The following is an 18,553-nucleotide window of genomic DNA, read 5'->3' on the forward strand; positions in this document are numbered from 1 at the left end:
ACTGTACTCTGATGCGACCTAATGACAGCACACAGAGAAACAAAAGCCACGAAATAGTGCACTTCACTCCATCTGGAACAAAAAAACAATAATAATGCACTATAGGTTCTGCTGCTGGTGCACGGGTCAAACAGTACGGTTCATGTGATTCAATAGCACACACCACACCGTAAACACAGCAACAGCAAATCTTAAAAGCACACAGCCATTCCCTCCATATCAATCAACTGAACGACATGGTGCCTTGTGCAAGTGTCAACAGATCCTGTTTGGGGACTTGTTCAGCTCGAGACCAAAACACAACAGGTGAGACCAATTCAGCAGCTGTCAACACAGACCAGAATATAATCAGTCTATGAACTCAGCCACAGCTCTAAAAACAGGCAACAACCATTAAGCTTTCCCATAAAATGCTTATTTATTTATTGTTTAACTTTGCCAGCCAGTCTTCGACGCTCCATCACTACACATACAGTCGAGACACCGAGCACTGGCTTATGGTTTACGCAAGTTTATTTATGACACAAACACTAAAGAATTAAGTAACGTTGAGTGTCTAAAGAATGATGGAAGAAGAACCAGTAATTTGAGTGCATTTCTAGAAGCACTCCTAACAACAGTGTCACACCAGCCTGATACGACACAATAAAATAACAAAGAAATTACCAAGAAGCAGGGCTGCACCTGATGACTAATCATTCATGTTTAACCTGTCTATTCAAATTAGAATTGAGCTTATGAAGACTCGAGAGTTGAAAAATGATCTCTGTTTTTCCAACTATGCACAGTTGGTTAAAGTGTTCAGAGAGCAGCAAATATTGACATATGAAAAGTTGTGATGAGTTAATATTTGATACTTTGTTGAGCTGTAACCTCTTTGTTAATCTTACCTATTACATATTTAGATAGTCAATAAAGTACTGTTTAAAGCACTTTATTTTAAGTATTATTAGTAGCACATCTGAATATTCTGGGTTTGGACAGTTGGCTGCACACAACATTAAAATCCAATGCTCAATCAATGACTTGAAAAACAACTGACAGACTGATTAATAATTACAATACATAGTTGTAGCTTATAATTAATGACTTAAACAATTCATCCATTAACAATAATGTTGATGATTAATTATCTGTCACATCAATTAATCGACTCATTGTTCCACTTTACACGTAACTCCATTGAGATTAATCAGTCCTGTGGTATTCGCAGGGGTCTTCCACGCACAACTTCGGCTTTAGGGGGTTTCAAAGAGAAACTTGGGGGCCTTGGTCTTCTGTAAATGCCGCCCGTCCACACTGTGCTGTCATTTCAAGTTAGGCAGTTTATAGTTTTGCTAAGCAGCAGACACAGCCAGCAGGCCACTTGATAATATAGGTCAGAGGACTGCAAGCCCACAGCCAAGAGGTGACACTCCATATCAGCAACACACCAAATAGCTGGGTGTCATTTCACTGACACTTCCTACACGTATGAATTAAGAGCATTGATACACTGCACTAAACGTCTTAATGGATTGCCATTCATTTACTGTGAGTATGTCAAACTCTCCGACTGCTCGTTCTATGACCGAGTTAAAACGCAGGGTAACACATTAACTGCTGAATGTTACATTCTGTCTCCATGCTGCCATCAATAATTCATGTTATTACTGCAGCAGCATGATATCTAAAAAAACATTATGGAGTGAATTTATTGCTATGACTGCACATAATGGACTCAAAGTGCGAAGAAAAAAACCAAACCCCAAAACAGACGACTGCTGTGAAACTGTAGATAACTCAGTTGCGGCATGACTCTAGCAAGCTCATTGAAATTAAACCCCACTGAAATCCATATCATTCAATTTATATGGATGCAGTGGCACTGGTGACAAAACAGAACACTGTTGACGTTCCAAATTCTGTATTCAGTGATCCAATTAGAAAACAATGCACATATTCCATATCACTCCACACAATTCGCAGTGAGAAATCCGTGCCACTGTGCGCCAACATTGGGGCAGACATTCCTGACTGTCAGCGTTCTGGAGTGGAGCGTTTCATTGCTCGGACAAGACTTTCAGACTTGGGAGTCAAGGGATGCGTGCACCCAGTAGGTGGGTGTCGTTCTATACTGTGGGTACACACACACACACACACACACACACACACACACACTGCTCCTGTCATGCTGGGAAGGTTTCAGCCTGCTGCCTCAGAGAGGTCAGCGCAGGAATTCCTCAGGCCAAAGGAGATTAGTAATTGAGTAATGGACATGGTGACACGGACAATGAGGAGACAGAGAGGAGAGGTAGAGGGGAAGAAGGAGAGAGCAGGAGAAAGAGAGAACGAGGGTATGAAACACAATATGAGTTCATTATCTATCTTCCCTCCCCATGACTGACCTTGGCTACAGTGTCCCAAAACAAACTTATCTGGGAATTAAACAGGAGCTCTGGGGAGTAAGCCTGGGACAATTGAATTAGAATATGTTTTTTTTGAGACTTTACAAAAGTAGAAAGAGTTCAAGGTACAGCGTTTAAAGAAGGTGAGAATTAGTGTACATGATGTTTTGGCACACTTAATTCATATACATAAAAAGTTGGTGTTTTATCCGCAGGGTGCTGCTGAGCTCATCATTTATTCACTGTTTCCATTAAGCGATTGCTTTAACATGAGCCGAGGTGATATGTGAACTTTGCATTTTTGTGCAGTTATAATGACAGAGGAAAAAACAGCGAGATAACAGGAGTTTTCAAAGCCTTTCTGAAAGTGGGTGAGGCATCCATCATGTAAGGCGACACCACAGAAAAGCTGTGTCAGCTCCCTTGAATCACTGCAGCTTTGTACCCTTGTATTTTAGCAAATGCACATGCATGCACACACGCACACACGCGCGCACACACACACACACACACACACAGAGAGACAGAGAGGGAACTAACTAAGAAACCATAGTTAAGAATGAAAAATATTGGCCGTAGTATTAAGGAAGAGTTTCTCATCTGTGACTACTTTCTCCTCAAAGGTTATAATAACGATCCACTGTAGCTGGGGGCACTGGAGTCATGCATCAAGGCAAATGTTGGCCTGTACAAGTGGTTAGTCAATGACAAAGTGGAAAAAACCAAGCAAACGTGCACCAAAAGTCTCTTGTGTGTTGACAAACTGACCACTGCTGTAACATATCATTACTCTGGCTGCTAAGACACAAAACAGTTTGTTGAAAAGAAGCGTAAGATTGCGAGGGATAGGAACGACAACTCTTAAACCAATGGGAAATGTTAGCAGGGTTTTTTTTTTATAGCCTTTGAAGTTCAGGGTATTCCATTTTAAAGGTTTTAAATTACACTATCCTAAAAAGCTGGCAATAATTTACATGCTATTTCAGCAATGGTGAGGAATTCACTGGAGGGCAGTGTTCAGAGTTAATGACTTGTTCTGCAGCAGGAGGAGGCACACAAGCGCACATGCCACAAATGCACACGAACCCCCCCTCCACCTCTAAATTCCTGCCATTGTTATGTGAATGGGGATATTTGGTATAATGCTCAGACTGGCCATGACCAGCGAGCAATATGGATGAAAAAAGATCACTGTACAAATGTGCCATATCACATTTATGCTCCAGTCATTCAGCTGAACGACCTTGTCCATCAAAATGCTGGTTGCATATCTAAGCCACTTACTCTTAACTCAACTAACATCCCAGATGCCTGAATTACCCATTCAGGGGTTTCCCCTTAGGAAAAATCAAAGAAGCAGCAAATGAATACAATCTAATTTCCCTACAAGCTGGCTTCCCAAGCACTGATACACATGCATGGACATACAGTGCTGCCGTGAACTGAAGAAATGGCTCTGGACACATGCCAAAGTGTTTTCCACAGCAATCAATACTGGCCTACTGCTGCAGTCCCTGCCTGTCAGTGTGTGTGTGTGTGTGTGTGTGTGTGTGCCAAAGCCTTGTCAGCTACAGGGACAGAATAGAGGAGAAGAGAGGTCAGAGGAAATCAGAGGTGATGATAATAGCACATTAATATAACATGATCCAGAAATATTCTCCGAGGTTGTGAATTCCCATTAAGAGATTCCTGCTGTATTTGCAGTAAAGTGGGAGACATAGTATAAGATAAGCATAAGCAATTAACTGCCTGGGGCAGAGTATACAATAAGTGGTTGTTGTGTGCTCTGAGTGGTAATCTGCGACAGCTCTCTCCTGAAATGGGGAGTCCAGAAAACAGAAAGTTTTTACAGTTTATTACAGCCGACGAGCAGCACACACCAGCAGGACAGGAAGGCCATTTGGAGTGAGTAGAAACAATGTGTCACTCAATGAGTTTTAAAACACATGTGACTGTTTAGTCGGTGGCAGTTTGCAGGCAGACAAATAGAGCAGAGGCCCCAATAGAGGGTTTGTCATAATGGGTGAGCAGCTTGACACAAAGCCTATTTAAAGAGCAAGCAGAGCTCAACTGGTGGGGGTAAACACCGCTTGTCAGGCAGTGATACAATGAAAAATAGAGGAACCTACATATGGACTTAATAATTAACTCACTATAAATAGATTAATACGTTTTCTCTAGATCTGTTTATTGACTATTAGGCAAACAAGGGTACCAAGAGCAAGGTTTATTCAATGAATCATTATTATTTTTTATTTCCTAGCCAAAACCAACTGGGTTTTAATGCGGGCTGCATTTAAAAGGAATTGACCTCCAACCCTGTGACAGAAGAAAAACAAGCACAGTAGGTCATGGGCTGGTTTCCCCTTGTCAGTGCACACACAGCAAAACAAGGCAAACAGCGTGCAAGAGAGGCTGAAAGCAAACAAATACCTGAGAAATAACCAGGAAATTACATCATATCTCAGCACTGAGAACACAAGTGAATCAGTAATCCAATTTTAGCGAGATGGTTCAATATATATATGACTATACAGTGTCTTGAAAAAGTTGTGCCTTTTGATATTTGAAGGATATTGACTCCAGGATTAAGATAATAGCTATCTGCAAGATATGAGGCATGATCACACCAAGGAAGGGAGCCACAAAGCACCGGCTGCTTACATGTCAAATGTCACAAACCGTTTCTTTTATGCTGTGTTGACCAAAAAAATAAAAAATTATGTATATATATGTTTATATATATATATATATATATATATATATATATATATATAAGAAAATGTGTAAGTAGCATGATCCCAGATCACATATCAGCATGTCACAAGTGATACCAAGTTGTGGCTTTACCTCACAATGTCGTCTGTGATCATTTAGCACAAAAAACTATGTGAAAAAACACACACACTTCCTGAGAACTGTAAGTTATCAAGTTCATATCAGTATGAGTCACTATAGGCTTGTATGAACTCCTGATACTCAGCCAGTCCATTACAGATTTACAATTTTAGTTTAGATCCACAGCCATTACTCTGTTTATAGATGCAACATGAGCTGTGGAGAAATATTAGCTTCATAAACATTTTAATAAACACCGAAAAATGAGCTAAATTTCTAATGTTTTTTTTCCCTTTTCAACAGATAATCTTTTCACACATACAGTCAGGCGCAGAGCTGAGTTTTAATATCACAGCTTTCTGTGTGGCTGGTTTACCCTTCCTGTTTGTCTTTTGGATTATGGGTTGCATCTGTAAGCACTCCTGGCTGACTCATGCAGTGCAGATTAGTGTTATGGGGCAAAGTCAGCGAGAATCTGAATGGGCTCAGTGAAGGTCATAAAGTGACTTTAAGTTGTCAGGGCAATTTCCACTGTGTAATAATATTCAGTAAGTAAAAACGATTTGCTGAGAGCAGGAGTTTTGACAAGCCTTTTGATCGAGATCAGCCTGGAGGCACCTTCACTGCACTTTAACATATCATCCCCAATAACATTATTTTATAGTCTGCCCTGTTCTCTAATCACAGTGGAACTTCAAAGGCAGAGCATCTGTTTGTGGTGTTTGCAGGACTGTGCGCTTTGATGCAGGTCGCTACATAATTTATGAGGGTAAATGACTTTTATTCCTCCTCATTTACTAACACACAGACTACAGGAGGTGCTTGCAACCTTCTTGTGCTTTACTTTATGTCTCAGATTCTTCAGGATTTGTTTATTTGTATTGGCAGATGCACTCCCTCTGGTAGATATGCCCAATGAGGTGGAATGTAAGCACTTTGCAATGCAAATAAGTCTTTGGGAAAAGGGGCGGAGTTGACATGTCGTTGGTTGCGCAAGTGTGGCCTCGGAATCGGCGACGCATGCTCTCAAAAGTAATTACTAAATAATTGCAGCGTGTTAAAGGCTAAAGCGAGAGGACTTGAGGAGATGAAACCCGCTAATATGAGAATTCTGCCACAAATGGCCATAAATAGCCATCTTTCTCATGAAAGAGAAATGTGATAGCCACTCTATTACTCAAGAGGAAAGAATGTAAGTAAACCATCAGCGGAAGAGTCAAGTACAAACACGGCTTTGTCCTTGCCTATAAACAATATAACAGCAGCAGAGAATCATTTCCATGCAGCTCCAAAGTGATCAAAAGCAGACAGCAGTGATTAAAGTGCAGTTGTTGTCGCTGGCTGAGAAATAAAACAGAACATTTGTGTTGTAGCTGATGGGAGAGAAAAAACACACAAGTCTCAATAATCAAAGTAATGCCATTCAGTGCAGCGCTGTAACCGGATCACAAGCGCCACATATGGCCACAGTCAATCATAGCTATTGCCTTCCTGTGCCAACAACGCCTCAATGTAACACTGCAGGGACGTTTCACATTGTCGAGGATGGAAATGTCCACATGGAAAATTATGCAAAGCGTGGAGAGAAAGAGACACAGAGAGTGGAGTTTAAAACGTGTCAGCACTGGCTTTTTCCTCCTGCCACGCTTTTATTACCCGCTCTGCCTCTTTCAACATCAGGCGGAATTACAAAATATCTAATAACTATCATCGCGAGCGATCTGAGCCAGTTTGATCCCGTGCATTCATTAACGTTTCGCAATTTCCGCCCGTATGTCAGCATTTGACACGCTTTCACCGAGAAATGAAATGACAAGAGCCCGAGCGCAGGATTCTTGCGGATTTTCCCCCTTTATAACACAATTAACCCCATAGAGCGCAGCGGCAGCTCTTATTGAGCGCAGCTGGACAAGTGCACATTCAGCAGTTGACACCACAATAAGACAAATAGGCTGAAGTAAAAACACACACACACACACACACAGGAGAACAAACAGCGCTGGAGGTCAATCCATTCCACCGCATCAATATCCATATATTAATACATACTCTGCGTGTACGTTGTGTCACCACAGACAAAACACGTCCACTTCCTAAAACCTTAATGCAGCAAAATTAAATGTAAAAAATACACGCGAAAGCGGTGAGAGGAAACAAACAAACACACACACACACACATACATACATAAATCACGCGTGATTATTCATCAGGCGTCTGATATTCCTACCTCTCCATGAGTGACTGTGCGTCCCTGAGGAGTATCCTCGGGTAGAAAATAAAGTTTGGAGCTGGATAAAAGTTGCTTGCTTGTTCTTTCCTCCCAGAGCAGCTGAAGCTCCGCTATGCAAATAGGATCCTCGGGTTTACATCTGACGAAGAAAAAGTCTCCGAGTGACAGAATCCTCGCGGTGCCGTCCCGGCTAAATTTAAAGGCTTTATAGAAAATATATGGTCCATGTAAACCGCAAGACGAGCCCACCCACTGTGGAGGAAAACACACATGAAGCAATTAGTGAATGTAAAACAACATGTTTGTAATAAATATTGGTAAACAAATGGTGGACACACACAGACACATTTCAATGTAACAATCACACCAGGACACCTCGCTTTTCCCGGCACACACACACACACACAGTCAGTATCATGAAACTATTTTTAGACGAGTCAACATATGACACAAATGTGCTCACGCTAAATGTAGAGTGTAAAAGTTTTTCGTGTGGATTAAACACACGCGTACATTGTGCGGCGGTTTGACGGCGAGCGGCGGCGAGAAAAACAACAAATGGACGGTTGATAAACGTTACCTTCAGTGAGTTCGGCTCCATCTCGACGTTATGAATTGATTAAACTCAACACGCTCTCCAAACTTGCTGGCTTGAATGGATTGCCGAAGGTCCTCGAAGGGACGTAGTCCTGGGGAGTTTGAAATGTCGCGTACACGCCGGTGAGTGGTCGTGTAAAAATGCGTTTTGGGAGTAGATGTTCTGTAGGACACGTTATGCAAACATGTGTATTAATTTCGTCACGTAAAAATGAGATGGTGATTTTTGGCGCGTCCATATTTAGCACGATCACGTTTGTATACAAAATATTATCATATTGCAATAAATATATGAATATTTGTCAATCACCAGTGAGTGGTAATTATGTATAATCCAAAAAAATACATTTTATGCTTGTATTTTTACTTGTAAAAGATCAATTTGTGCCATTTTTTGCGATTATATGCCTCTCGGTGACTACGTCTCTTCCAGGACTTGTGTAAAAGACGTTCAGTATGAAAGCACATTTCTCACAGTAATGACACTGAGGCGCTTGCTGTGGATGTCTTCAAGAAACAATGTTACATGGAAGTTAATAGGGTTATCAAATGATTCCTCAAAAGGCGATGAGGGAACTGAGAGGTGTCGGAGCCGCCTTTGACTGCGCGATGTGGCTCGGAACGCGCAGGGAGCCCAAGGTTTATTACCGGGAAAATAATGGCATTTATGTATTTTTGATGCGAACATGAAAAGGAAAAAAAAAAAAAAATTAGAAAGCGGGGCGTCACGAGACGGAATTCACGAGGCGGTCCATTATGCAGCCATTAATCATGTTTAAACGCTGCGTTGACCTTATAAAGAAAGTACATATATATATTTATATATTTATATCCATCTCTCTATATATACATATACATGTATATAGTTGAAATGGGTCACAATTAAGTGGAACAAATCTTAACCCATTAATTCTTTTTCTAACGTTGATATTATTCTAAGTTATAAAAAATTGTATATTTTATTTACTTATTTATTTATTTTTCTAAGTCTGATGTCTCATCGTCCTTCAGTCTCCGCCGGCTGAACGTGTCAGCTGGGTTTTTGTCTGCTGTCTGGAGTTGTCCATACAGTCCACTGTATAAAAAAGAAAAGAAAAAAGTACCCGCTGCTTCCACAGCGCGGCGCTGTTTCTCCCACTCCTATTTTATACACCCCCCGTTTGCCCTGTATTTATCCACCACCACTCAGATCACAGAGCATGCAACAGCGCCATAGGCCCACACTTCTGACACCAGCTATTTCAAGTACAGTATTACGCAATGCGCCTTTTTTTTTTCTTTCTTTCTTCAAGAAGTGACGGGCAGAGCACACAGACACACTGACTCACATCCACTCAAGTGTCTTCCTGTCTATAAAACTGACATGTTTTCTTCTGGTTCTGCTGCTGCTATGATTGACTCTCTGGTATTTATCCTAAATATACACAGAAACTGTTTATGAAGACATAGTGGCATTATGAATCATAGATAGATAGATAGATAGATAGATAGATAGATAGATAGATAGATAGATAGAAGAAGAAACCCAGCATAAAAGTATTAATACTTAAATAGCTGAGGCAATCTTCTGTGACACTGGGATGTTTTCTTGTAGCAGTTTAGGTAATGAGTTCACAGTAAATGCTGGGTTACACAGAGACTCCTTGTCTTACATGTGGCTGCAGCAGTGTTGGGATTCCTGCAGTGAATCCAATATAAACCACAGCTCGTAGTGTTATCTTTCCTGATTTCTCTCACAGCCATTTCAGTGGTTGAATCAATGGGGTTGCATTGTTAATGGCAGCCACAATAATGAAGTCCCTGGTTAATCAATGGCACCACTCGAGCCCTTATCTGGCAATTGAAAGCATTTGCTTGTCAACAGCCAGAGTGGAGCAGCGACTGCAACAATGTGATGCGGACATTATTGTGAATTGTTGAGATTCACGTTGGGACTCAAATATGTCTTAGAAGAGACATGGCTGTGATTATTGTTGACACATGTTATATCAAGCTAAGTGAGTTACTCATTGAATAAATGGATAAAAAAGAGAGATACATTAATAGAAATGGTAAGTCCCTAACATTTCCTTCATTCATGTACAGACATTGATAGGCATTTAATGTCCATGCTTTAGCTCAAATCCTCTTTAGTCCACACATTGGTTTTTATTTTTTATTTTATCAAAGCTGTGACATAAAAAAAATGCTCTTACTGCTATTTTATTTTCTATTTTACTTTTCATTTTTCACACATAAATACAAAAATGAAATAAGACAGCCGAGTAATGTGTATTGACTGCATCAACGGGAAAAGAAGCCGACGAGTTTTCAGGAAAAGGAAGGCACTAAAAAAGACCTTATTATGGGAAATAAAACACAAAACTGGATAAATACATTTCAGGCAGGTGTTCCACATTCCACATAATGAGGCAGCCTCGGCAGGGAGCCCACAAATGTGGCTCAGAATGGAACAGCCTGGGTTACAGTTTCAGCCACAGCAAAGCTATGTAAAAGCCATTAAAAATAGCATATTCCTACATAACTGTGACCATATGTTGACACGTCGCAACTCTGAAATTTGAATAGCAATAAACGATTCAACCACCACTGAACCACAAGTCGCAGATCAACCAACAAGCAGTGGTATAGAATTAAATTTACACATCAACACTTTGGCATTGCCACCCACAGCAGTCAATGTTTTTAGCTAAAATAGTCAATTTTTAACTTGTTTTGGACAGGAAGTCATTTTAAATTCTCACCTTGAACTCCAGTTTTGACAAAAACTATTTGACCTCTATATCTGAGAACCTGAGAAGGTTTGGTGTTTTTACTGAAGGGATATTAAAATCATTATTATGCTACAGGGATATATATTCTCATTCATATTATTTGCACTGTAGCAAGCAGTTAAATCTAAGTTAATCACTGACTTGGAAGTGACTATTTCCTGTTCACGTCTCCCTGAACACACCCTGGCAGAAGTCCACCCAGCTCCATAAGTATAGTAGTGAATATCCATCATTCATATAGAAACAAACCGATTGTGTATCCATATGTGACACTTTAGACTTTAGATTGCACTAAAAATGTTCTATAAAAGTTCAATACTTTTTTATCAAGATATCACAACAACAAAAACATGGTCTAATAACACAGTGTTTACAGTGTTTAAAACACCTCACATTTACCAAATTAATCCTCAAATTAAGTAGCGGAAAGGATTTATACTCTCCACACATGGCAAAGCATTAGCACAAACTGTCACTGTGATACTATAGGATCCACATTTCTAATCAAACAAACAGGCATTATGAAAATCTACTCGACCAAAGGAAGAAAGCTTCTGAGTAAATAAGGCAAAGAATGCACTCAATCGCTGACTCATTCCATGTTGCACAATTGCATTACTCAGTAGATATGCATCTATCATCAGTGCAAAGCCCATGGGACATTAAAAATCCATCAAGTAAATTTGTCCACGGGAACGCGTTTCAATAGTAACTTTACACCTGCGTCTTTGTGCCGCTGTAATCACATGACAATGCCCCGCCTGCAACATGACTTTAGGAAAGGTAACAGGAGATCTGGGTGATGTTGCAGGGCTAATTTTAGGCTCATTATAACTCGGTGTTACATTTCTGCCCATTCTATCACACAGGAGTCCACTAACAGTGGACAGCACACGCGACAAGACATCCAATTAGTTTATGGAGCGGATCACTTTTAATCAGGACTTAAAGTTGACATGTTTGTCTGCACGGAGCCTATATATTATTTCAGAAGATTTCTGTGCATATTAACCAGAGTCAGGCTAAATATTAACTGACTGAGTTTATAAATATCTGTGATTTCTTTCTTTGCAAAACATCAAAGCAGCCACAGCTGCCACACGCAGTGAACTGTGGGGATTATTACTGCTCGCAGCAGAACAGAAAGCATTAAAAAAAAAATAAAAAAAACATTTTGTCCTTGTTTATCTCATAATGTCTGCATTATTAATGGTTTTCCACACCTTTTCAATTACAATACTCACAACACTGAGGTCCCTTGTTCCAAACACACCAATTATCGTACCCATTCATGGCTGTGGCCATTGATTATGCCTAATATCGTATATTAATATCTGTGTTAGGTAGGCATACTAATTCATAAGGCCAACACTGTTTGGCCCAAATGACTGCCTTTGACAATGAACTGATATCGTCTGCAAAACACAATTCCCCATTCGTTGGACGACTATTATAGCTGAATTGTTTGATAATGTCAAGTGAGTCGTTTTATTAAGTGCGACACAAATGTAATCATGCATTCAAGTGTAGAGAAGTGTGGGTTTTTTCACTTATTACTGCTGTACCAAATGTAAATTTGCCTCATTGATGGAAAGTGCTCAGCTGAATCAGAAATACACAAACCACAAACAAAGTAGGGCTGCTTCATCCCATCTGCATACACATCAGGGGACACGCACACACACACAATCACATTTTATATCTTCCCATCTGAAACCGGGATTAGAGCCATGAATAATGTATTTATGTAAATGTCTGGTGGGTATAACTATAAAAGATGAGAGTGATTGAAAAGGCATTTTGTTAGATTGAGTTAGAGCTCCTGTGAGTTATAGATGTTTTCAGTGCAGGCAGGGAGGAAAACACCGCTAACAGGGAGGGGAAAGAAAGAGCAAAGAAGTCACCATGTCTTTTCCACATCTGAGGAACACATTAATACAAAACCTGATCTCAGTACTTATGATTTTCTCAGTATGTTTCACTTTATTACACCGGATGCTCAGACTATCATTAACATTTAAGTCTGTGTGGACAGAAAACCTCAGTATTTTACCATCTGTCCACTGCTTTCGCCTGCCAGACACGGGATTGTTATAAAATAGACATAAACACAGCAGACATTTCTAATGAGATTATGCTCCAGCCATCGTGACGGTCCCCCCCCATATGGTCTTAGAACACTGTGTTATGTATATGTTAGCATCACAGTACTGTAGCAGTGCAATAATCGTGTGGCTTTTAAGTTTGTGATGGGGAAGTGCAATGATGATAATCATACCACCATGTCTAAATAGTCAAGTAATAGTAACTCCATAAGACAGTTATAATAACTGTATATATAATATATATAGATTTCCTTATTTCTTTATGTTCTTGTATGTTTACAGTCTTAAAGCGACTTCACTGTGGGTTATATGAGCGTAACGATGCATGTGACAGATAAGACTCTCGAATCTTGAATATTACTTGGTAATACCATAATATAGTTTCCCTATTACAACACTATGTTATTACCAAGCAGGACATTGCAATAAAAATAACATAGTGCTGCCATAATACCACAAAATAAATTGATATTCCCATACTATTACCATGTAATATAAAGTGTTACCTAACAGTGCACAGGCGATTACAGTGCAGTCACTTACAGGGGCAGTTTCTGCAGCTAATCTATTCAAATAACAGCTTCACTTGTAATGTGTGCCAAACTGCCGTAATCTGTGCAATGTCTACCTACAATCAGCCTGTTTAAGCACACAGAGACAAAGAATAGATTGTCATTGACAAGTAAAATTGCTCCATTACAGCAGCACTGAGGGGAGAAAAAAATGCAGCATGTTATTCAGAGCCCAGACTGTGTGCACACACGCACACACACACACATATATATACCAACTATATATATAAATGTATATATATATATATATATATATATAAACCTCTCAGCATTAATAATTTATCTCATTTTATAAGGCAATTTAACAGTCACTTGAAGTTGCTATGGTGACAGGGGGGTATTTTGAGACAACTAATGGCCTATGCAAAACCCACTCACTGTAAACTTCACTCATGCTAAATGAGACGGCTGTCTGTGCCGTGTGTGATACACGGCTGAGAACTTAATCCCCTCGATATGCTTGGCCTTTTTTTCTGCACAGGACAAACTAAGGTTGTTAACATCAATGTATAACATCTGCGAGCTGTTTACTGTACAGGGAATATGAGCCAAGTAGCAAATAGTAACCAGCTCTGCGCCACATACGCCTGTAATAGTTCTTTTGTTTTGATTGCTAATGCAGGATTCATAACAGTTGTCAGGATTAGGTCAGGAAAAAAAAAACAGCAAGTGGATGGGAAATGAATAGTCATGATGTAGTTTGAACGTAACTCAATATGTTTCACAATAAATGCCCTTCAGTATATCTGTATTTTTCGGCTGACGTAAAAGATTCCACACTGGAAAGGCTTTGAAGCCTCGCTCTGTTCTGAGGCGAATCATATTTGTCCAATAAGTTCCTGGCTTGTTGCAGCTGTCGGGGCTGACACAGAATGAGTCATGTGTTACCCATTTAATTCCAATTTCTCCCATGCAAATGCCCGACATGTGTGACTCGACAGAGCCCTGAGTCAAAACAGTGTTTTTGAAATGAGGGGAGAAAATTGAGGCCAGAGCTGTGTGACCACTTAGCCACCTGCTTCTTTCCATGAAGTACACTGCATTCAAATGTCATGATCTTCCACTCTGACCGACTTCATATGGACTCTGTGCTTCCTGTTGCATTTGATAATCACTTTAGCCATTGTGTATTTTTTCCTGCTGCCTTTTGTGCTCACCCTTATTGCAGTGCCAATAAGTTTTGGAAATTCTCTGTTAACATGAAAGGGCCTCCAGTACACATATATCTGCCTTTGTGCAAGTCAATGAATCAATGAACTGCAACATAAAGGATTGTTATTAAAGGCACACAAACCCCTGTGTTTTTTTTATTCCTGACATGGCTTTTAAAGCAGACACAGCTGCCATGAAATTAAATGCATCAACAGAGGAGGAGGAGTACATGCAGCCATGGTTTTGCCTTACAAGGAGCTCTGTTTTGGAAAATATGAGTGATATCCACTAAACACAGTGTGCAATGACTTAATAATTACAATAACACGTCATAAACTCCTCCTCCTATTTTCATAGAGCTGCGTAAATGTGGCATAAACGTCAGATTATTTAATATACAGCATGTGTTTAGCTCTGCTCCTCCTGGAGGCCGTGGTGTTGAGTGCCACCTGTTGGGAAACAATGGTACCTACATGGAGTCAATCACAACATACCATATCCTCTATTGTATTAATTAGCCAGGCTTTAACCTCTTCTTCCCTGACCCTCTTTTTGGGGTCCATGCTTGGAAACACACACATGTTTCTATCTCTGCAAGTACAAGCTCTATGTGAATTATCTTGATATAAAAATAAAGATAAGACTTGTGAGATTCCTTCAAAGGTGTAAGCATCACTGTAGAGGCCACTGTGTCAGGGTAAATGCAGATAGAACCTAGCATAAATTTAAATTAAAAAAGATTGCATTTTAAAGTAAATATCATCTTTAAAAATATGCAGTGGTAGCTTAAAAACTCAAGGAATTTGTGTCACAACATGTGCATTAGCTGTCTAACAAAGACTGATGCTGCTGAAGTGAAGCAGAGCTCACAGAGGTTTTAGTAAAGAGATGACAAGGCATATGTGCCTTTTGAGATTTATTAGGTACCAAATTATTAAAGCAATTCAATATGTATGTATATATACAGTATGTGCATATATATATTAAATAGCATGCATAAGTATCTTTTTGAGATTGCTGGTTTAGCAGTAAATATAGTCAGAGCTAATTAATAATTAAAAAAAGAGGTTACACTGGCATCACTTTAAGGCAATACCTCAGCTATTAAACATAACTTAATAAATAACTTAGGCCTATTTATACCAAGTACCACCTGAGAAAATGTTGCTATGTTCAATCAGCGACTGTATTTATTTACATATACTTTTAAACTCCATACAAAATATCAGCAGCACGTCTTCAAAATACAACCTTACTACACTCTTTCCTTAATGTCTATAATATTTCGTCCCCGGGGCCTGTTGTGCTGTCAAAGAAACTATTACATGCTCCGAATGTCTGTGTTTCTGCTCGACTTTCCTCCTTCGACAGTGGTGAAAAATAAATAAATTCCAGCAGCTGTTCAGACAAGCAACAATTAGACTGTCTGCTCAGCCTGAAACAAACTCATCTCTGAGGGTGAGACTCAACACATCAGTGTTACCGCTGGGGACGCTCCAGGCTGTAGGGCTTTGAAATGTGTAATTACAGAAATATACCGTGTGCCACGTGATGAAAACAATGCACAACTACATTCCTTTACAAATCAAGGAATTAAAACTGGCACACACAAACATGAGGCGTACATTGAGGCAGTGATCCCGCTCACTGGTTTTGGAATAATATTCAAAACACCACAGGTGGAATTTCAGTGGGGCAAATTACCCTAAAAATGTGCAAATAATATGATTATGCAGTCGACAGAGAGTTTTTCACTCTGTATTTCCTCTGTCAGTATACTACCTGAGGGTTGTTTTCCTCAAATGTCAACCACAGTAACCTCAGACACCACGCTGATGAAGGGAGAGAGCGTGAGAGAGAACTGAAAAAACAAAACATTTTGTTGTACTCAGAGTTAGATTTTCCGGATGCAGTGCAAATATCCTGCCATCCCATAAATACGGTGATTTTTGTTTGCCATGCAAGTTGCTCTGATTCTATCTCTGCCCTCTCAAGTGTCTTCCTCATGGTTTTAGTTTTCAGCTCCATTATGTCTGATTCATGCTTTATAGATTGAAAGTGATTACAAGCAGCTACAGTGTAATACAGATCAGTGCTCCACTGGGGTCCATTCTCGTCGTACATGTGCTGACGCAGCAAAGACTGCACTCCAGCTCTGAATCACTGTCGTGTGATCAGTGAGCAGAGACCCCATCGGACATTTCTGACGCTGTCGTCTACACACTGGCAGCATCCTCCTCACACTCACTCACACAGACTCACACCCGGGCTGGGGTATGATGTTGGATGGTCTCTCTGTCTCAGTCAACAGAAAAGCATTTGTTTCTTTGTATGACTAAACAGTGTCTCGCTCACTGACAGATAAAATTGGTTTAGTCAATGGTGACCTGCTTTTTTATTCTTGGTTAATGCAGATTTTAGTCATTTGGGAACCTGGAAACACATAAACAAAATAGTGATTTCTGTTACATACAGTATAATGTTCATTTCTTTGGACGCTGGACGTAACATGACGCGTTCTCTGCATGGAGCCGGATACACTCTGCCCTCTGTCTAAAGTTTGTGTTGTGATTTCACGTGAGCCAAACTGAAAGATGATGACAGACACTTTGGAACAAAGACAGGAAAAGCTTGTCCCCCGTCCAAGGTCACAAGCCTTTCTACTGTTTCCTCACTGCCTCACTCGCCGGCCAGATTGATTTGAATAAAAATCAACTCAGCATGCAGTATGGCAGAGTGTGTGAGTCTCTCTATCTCTCTCTCTGTGTGTGTTTAGGTTCAGGGTGGATTTACTTGGATGTAGTATGTCCTGCATGGAAAGATAATGAGAAATGTGATTAGACTACATGATCATGGTTTAATATAAGTCTATTCTGATGAGGAACAGATTAATACATTCGACTGTAATTGTTTTTGTCTTCTTGTTGTTGCTGCTTGGTTTTCATCTACATGTACATAATCAGTGACCCCATGTGTTGTACACTTAAACTTGTTTTCATATTTCCATAATTTTATATCCACTTAATTTATGACATCATGTGGCGCCATGTTAAAAATACTCTTTTTACAGGACTGCATGCTTTGCTGTTTTAGCAATGACCACACAGTACAGTTATTATTTCTCAGTCACTTCATGCACATTTTATAATAACACATTTTTCAGAAACACAAATAGCTTTTACAGGTTAAAGGGTCAAGTATTTAGTGTGATCTACTGTTACACTTGAACAATAGCTCTCTTAAATCTGAAGTGAAACTCTGATTTATGTTAATGATAAAAACTGTGTTGAAAAATAGCTGCTGTGCAAAAAAGGTCTATTACGCCAGGTTTATACAATATTCCTGAACAGAAAACTAAAACTATATATTACTACAATTTCACATCTTAATCGAGCAATAATAATGTGCTTCACTATTTTTTGGTGGGTAAAACAGAAATAAATGAATAAAATATTAATTTATAACAATAATAATTATATTTTAGCATTACAAATATAATTTCAGTTAAATAGCTTTTACATAGTGGTGTATTAACCATTACAGAAACATATAAACTTTTTGATTTTTAACAATGCTGTTCATTTAGAGCAGCTGTGTCTTTGGGAGGTGGTCTAATACGTTTGTTAAGCACTGTATATGTACATGTATATATGACAGTTTACTAATATATAAAAGCAACTCTCAGTCACATTATTCCAATCAAATGCAAATGATCACAGACATAAAAACAACAAAGCTGGCGGTGCTTTGGGACTTTTGCACAGTGTATTTCATTGAATTTATTGTTTTGAACCTTGTACAGAATTTTATTATCATTGTTATTATTGTTGTTGTTATGATTAGGGATGGGACCATACCACGTTTTTGTGTCCGATACTGATATCATAAACTCCAGTA

The 18,553-nt window shown here is 39.5% G+C and overlaps 1 protein-coding gene across 1 annotated transcript in view; it reads right to left on the reverse strand.

The window, feature by feature from the left end:
• Positions 1–8,082, reverse strand: part of arid5b (AT-rich interaction domain 5B) — a 70,983-nt gene extending 62,901 nt beyond the window's left edge. The window contains exons 1-2 of the mRNA XM_044045364.1: positions 8,037–8,082; positions 7,454–7,708 (exon numbers count right to left, since the gene is read on the reverse strand). Of these exons, the coding sequence (XP_043901299.1) occupies positions 7,454–7,708; positions 8,037–8,057 (276 nt within the window). The 5' untranslated portion in view covers positions 8,058–8,082. The remainder of the gene's footprint in view (positions 1–7,453; positions 7,709–8,036) is intronic.
• Positions 8,083–18,553: the final 10,471 nt, after the last annotated feature.

Source organism: Solea senegalensis, linkage group LG15, assembly GCF_019176455.1.
Source record: "Solea senegalensis isolate Sse05_10M linkage group LG15, IFAPA_SoseM_1, whole genome shotgun sequence".
NCBI lineage: Eukaryota > Metazoa > Chordata > Actinopteri > Pleuronectiformes > Soleidae > Solea > Solea senegalensis.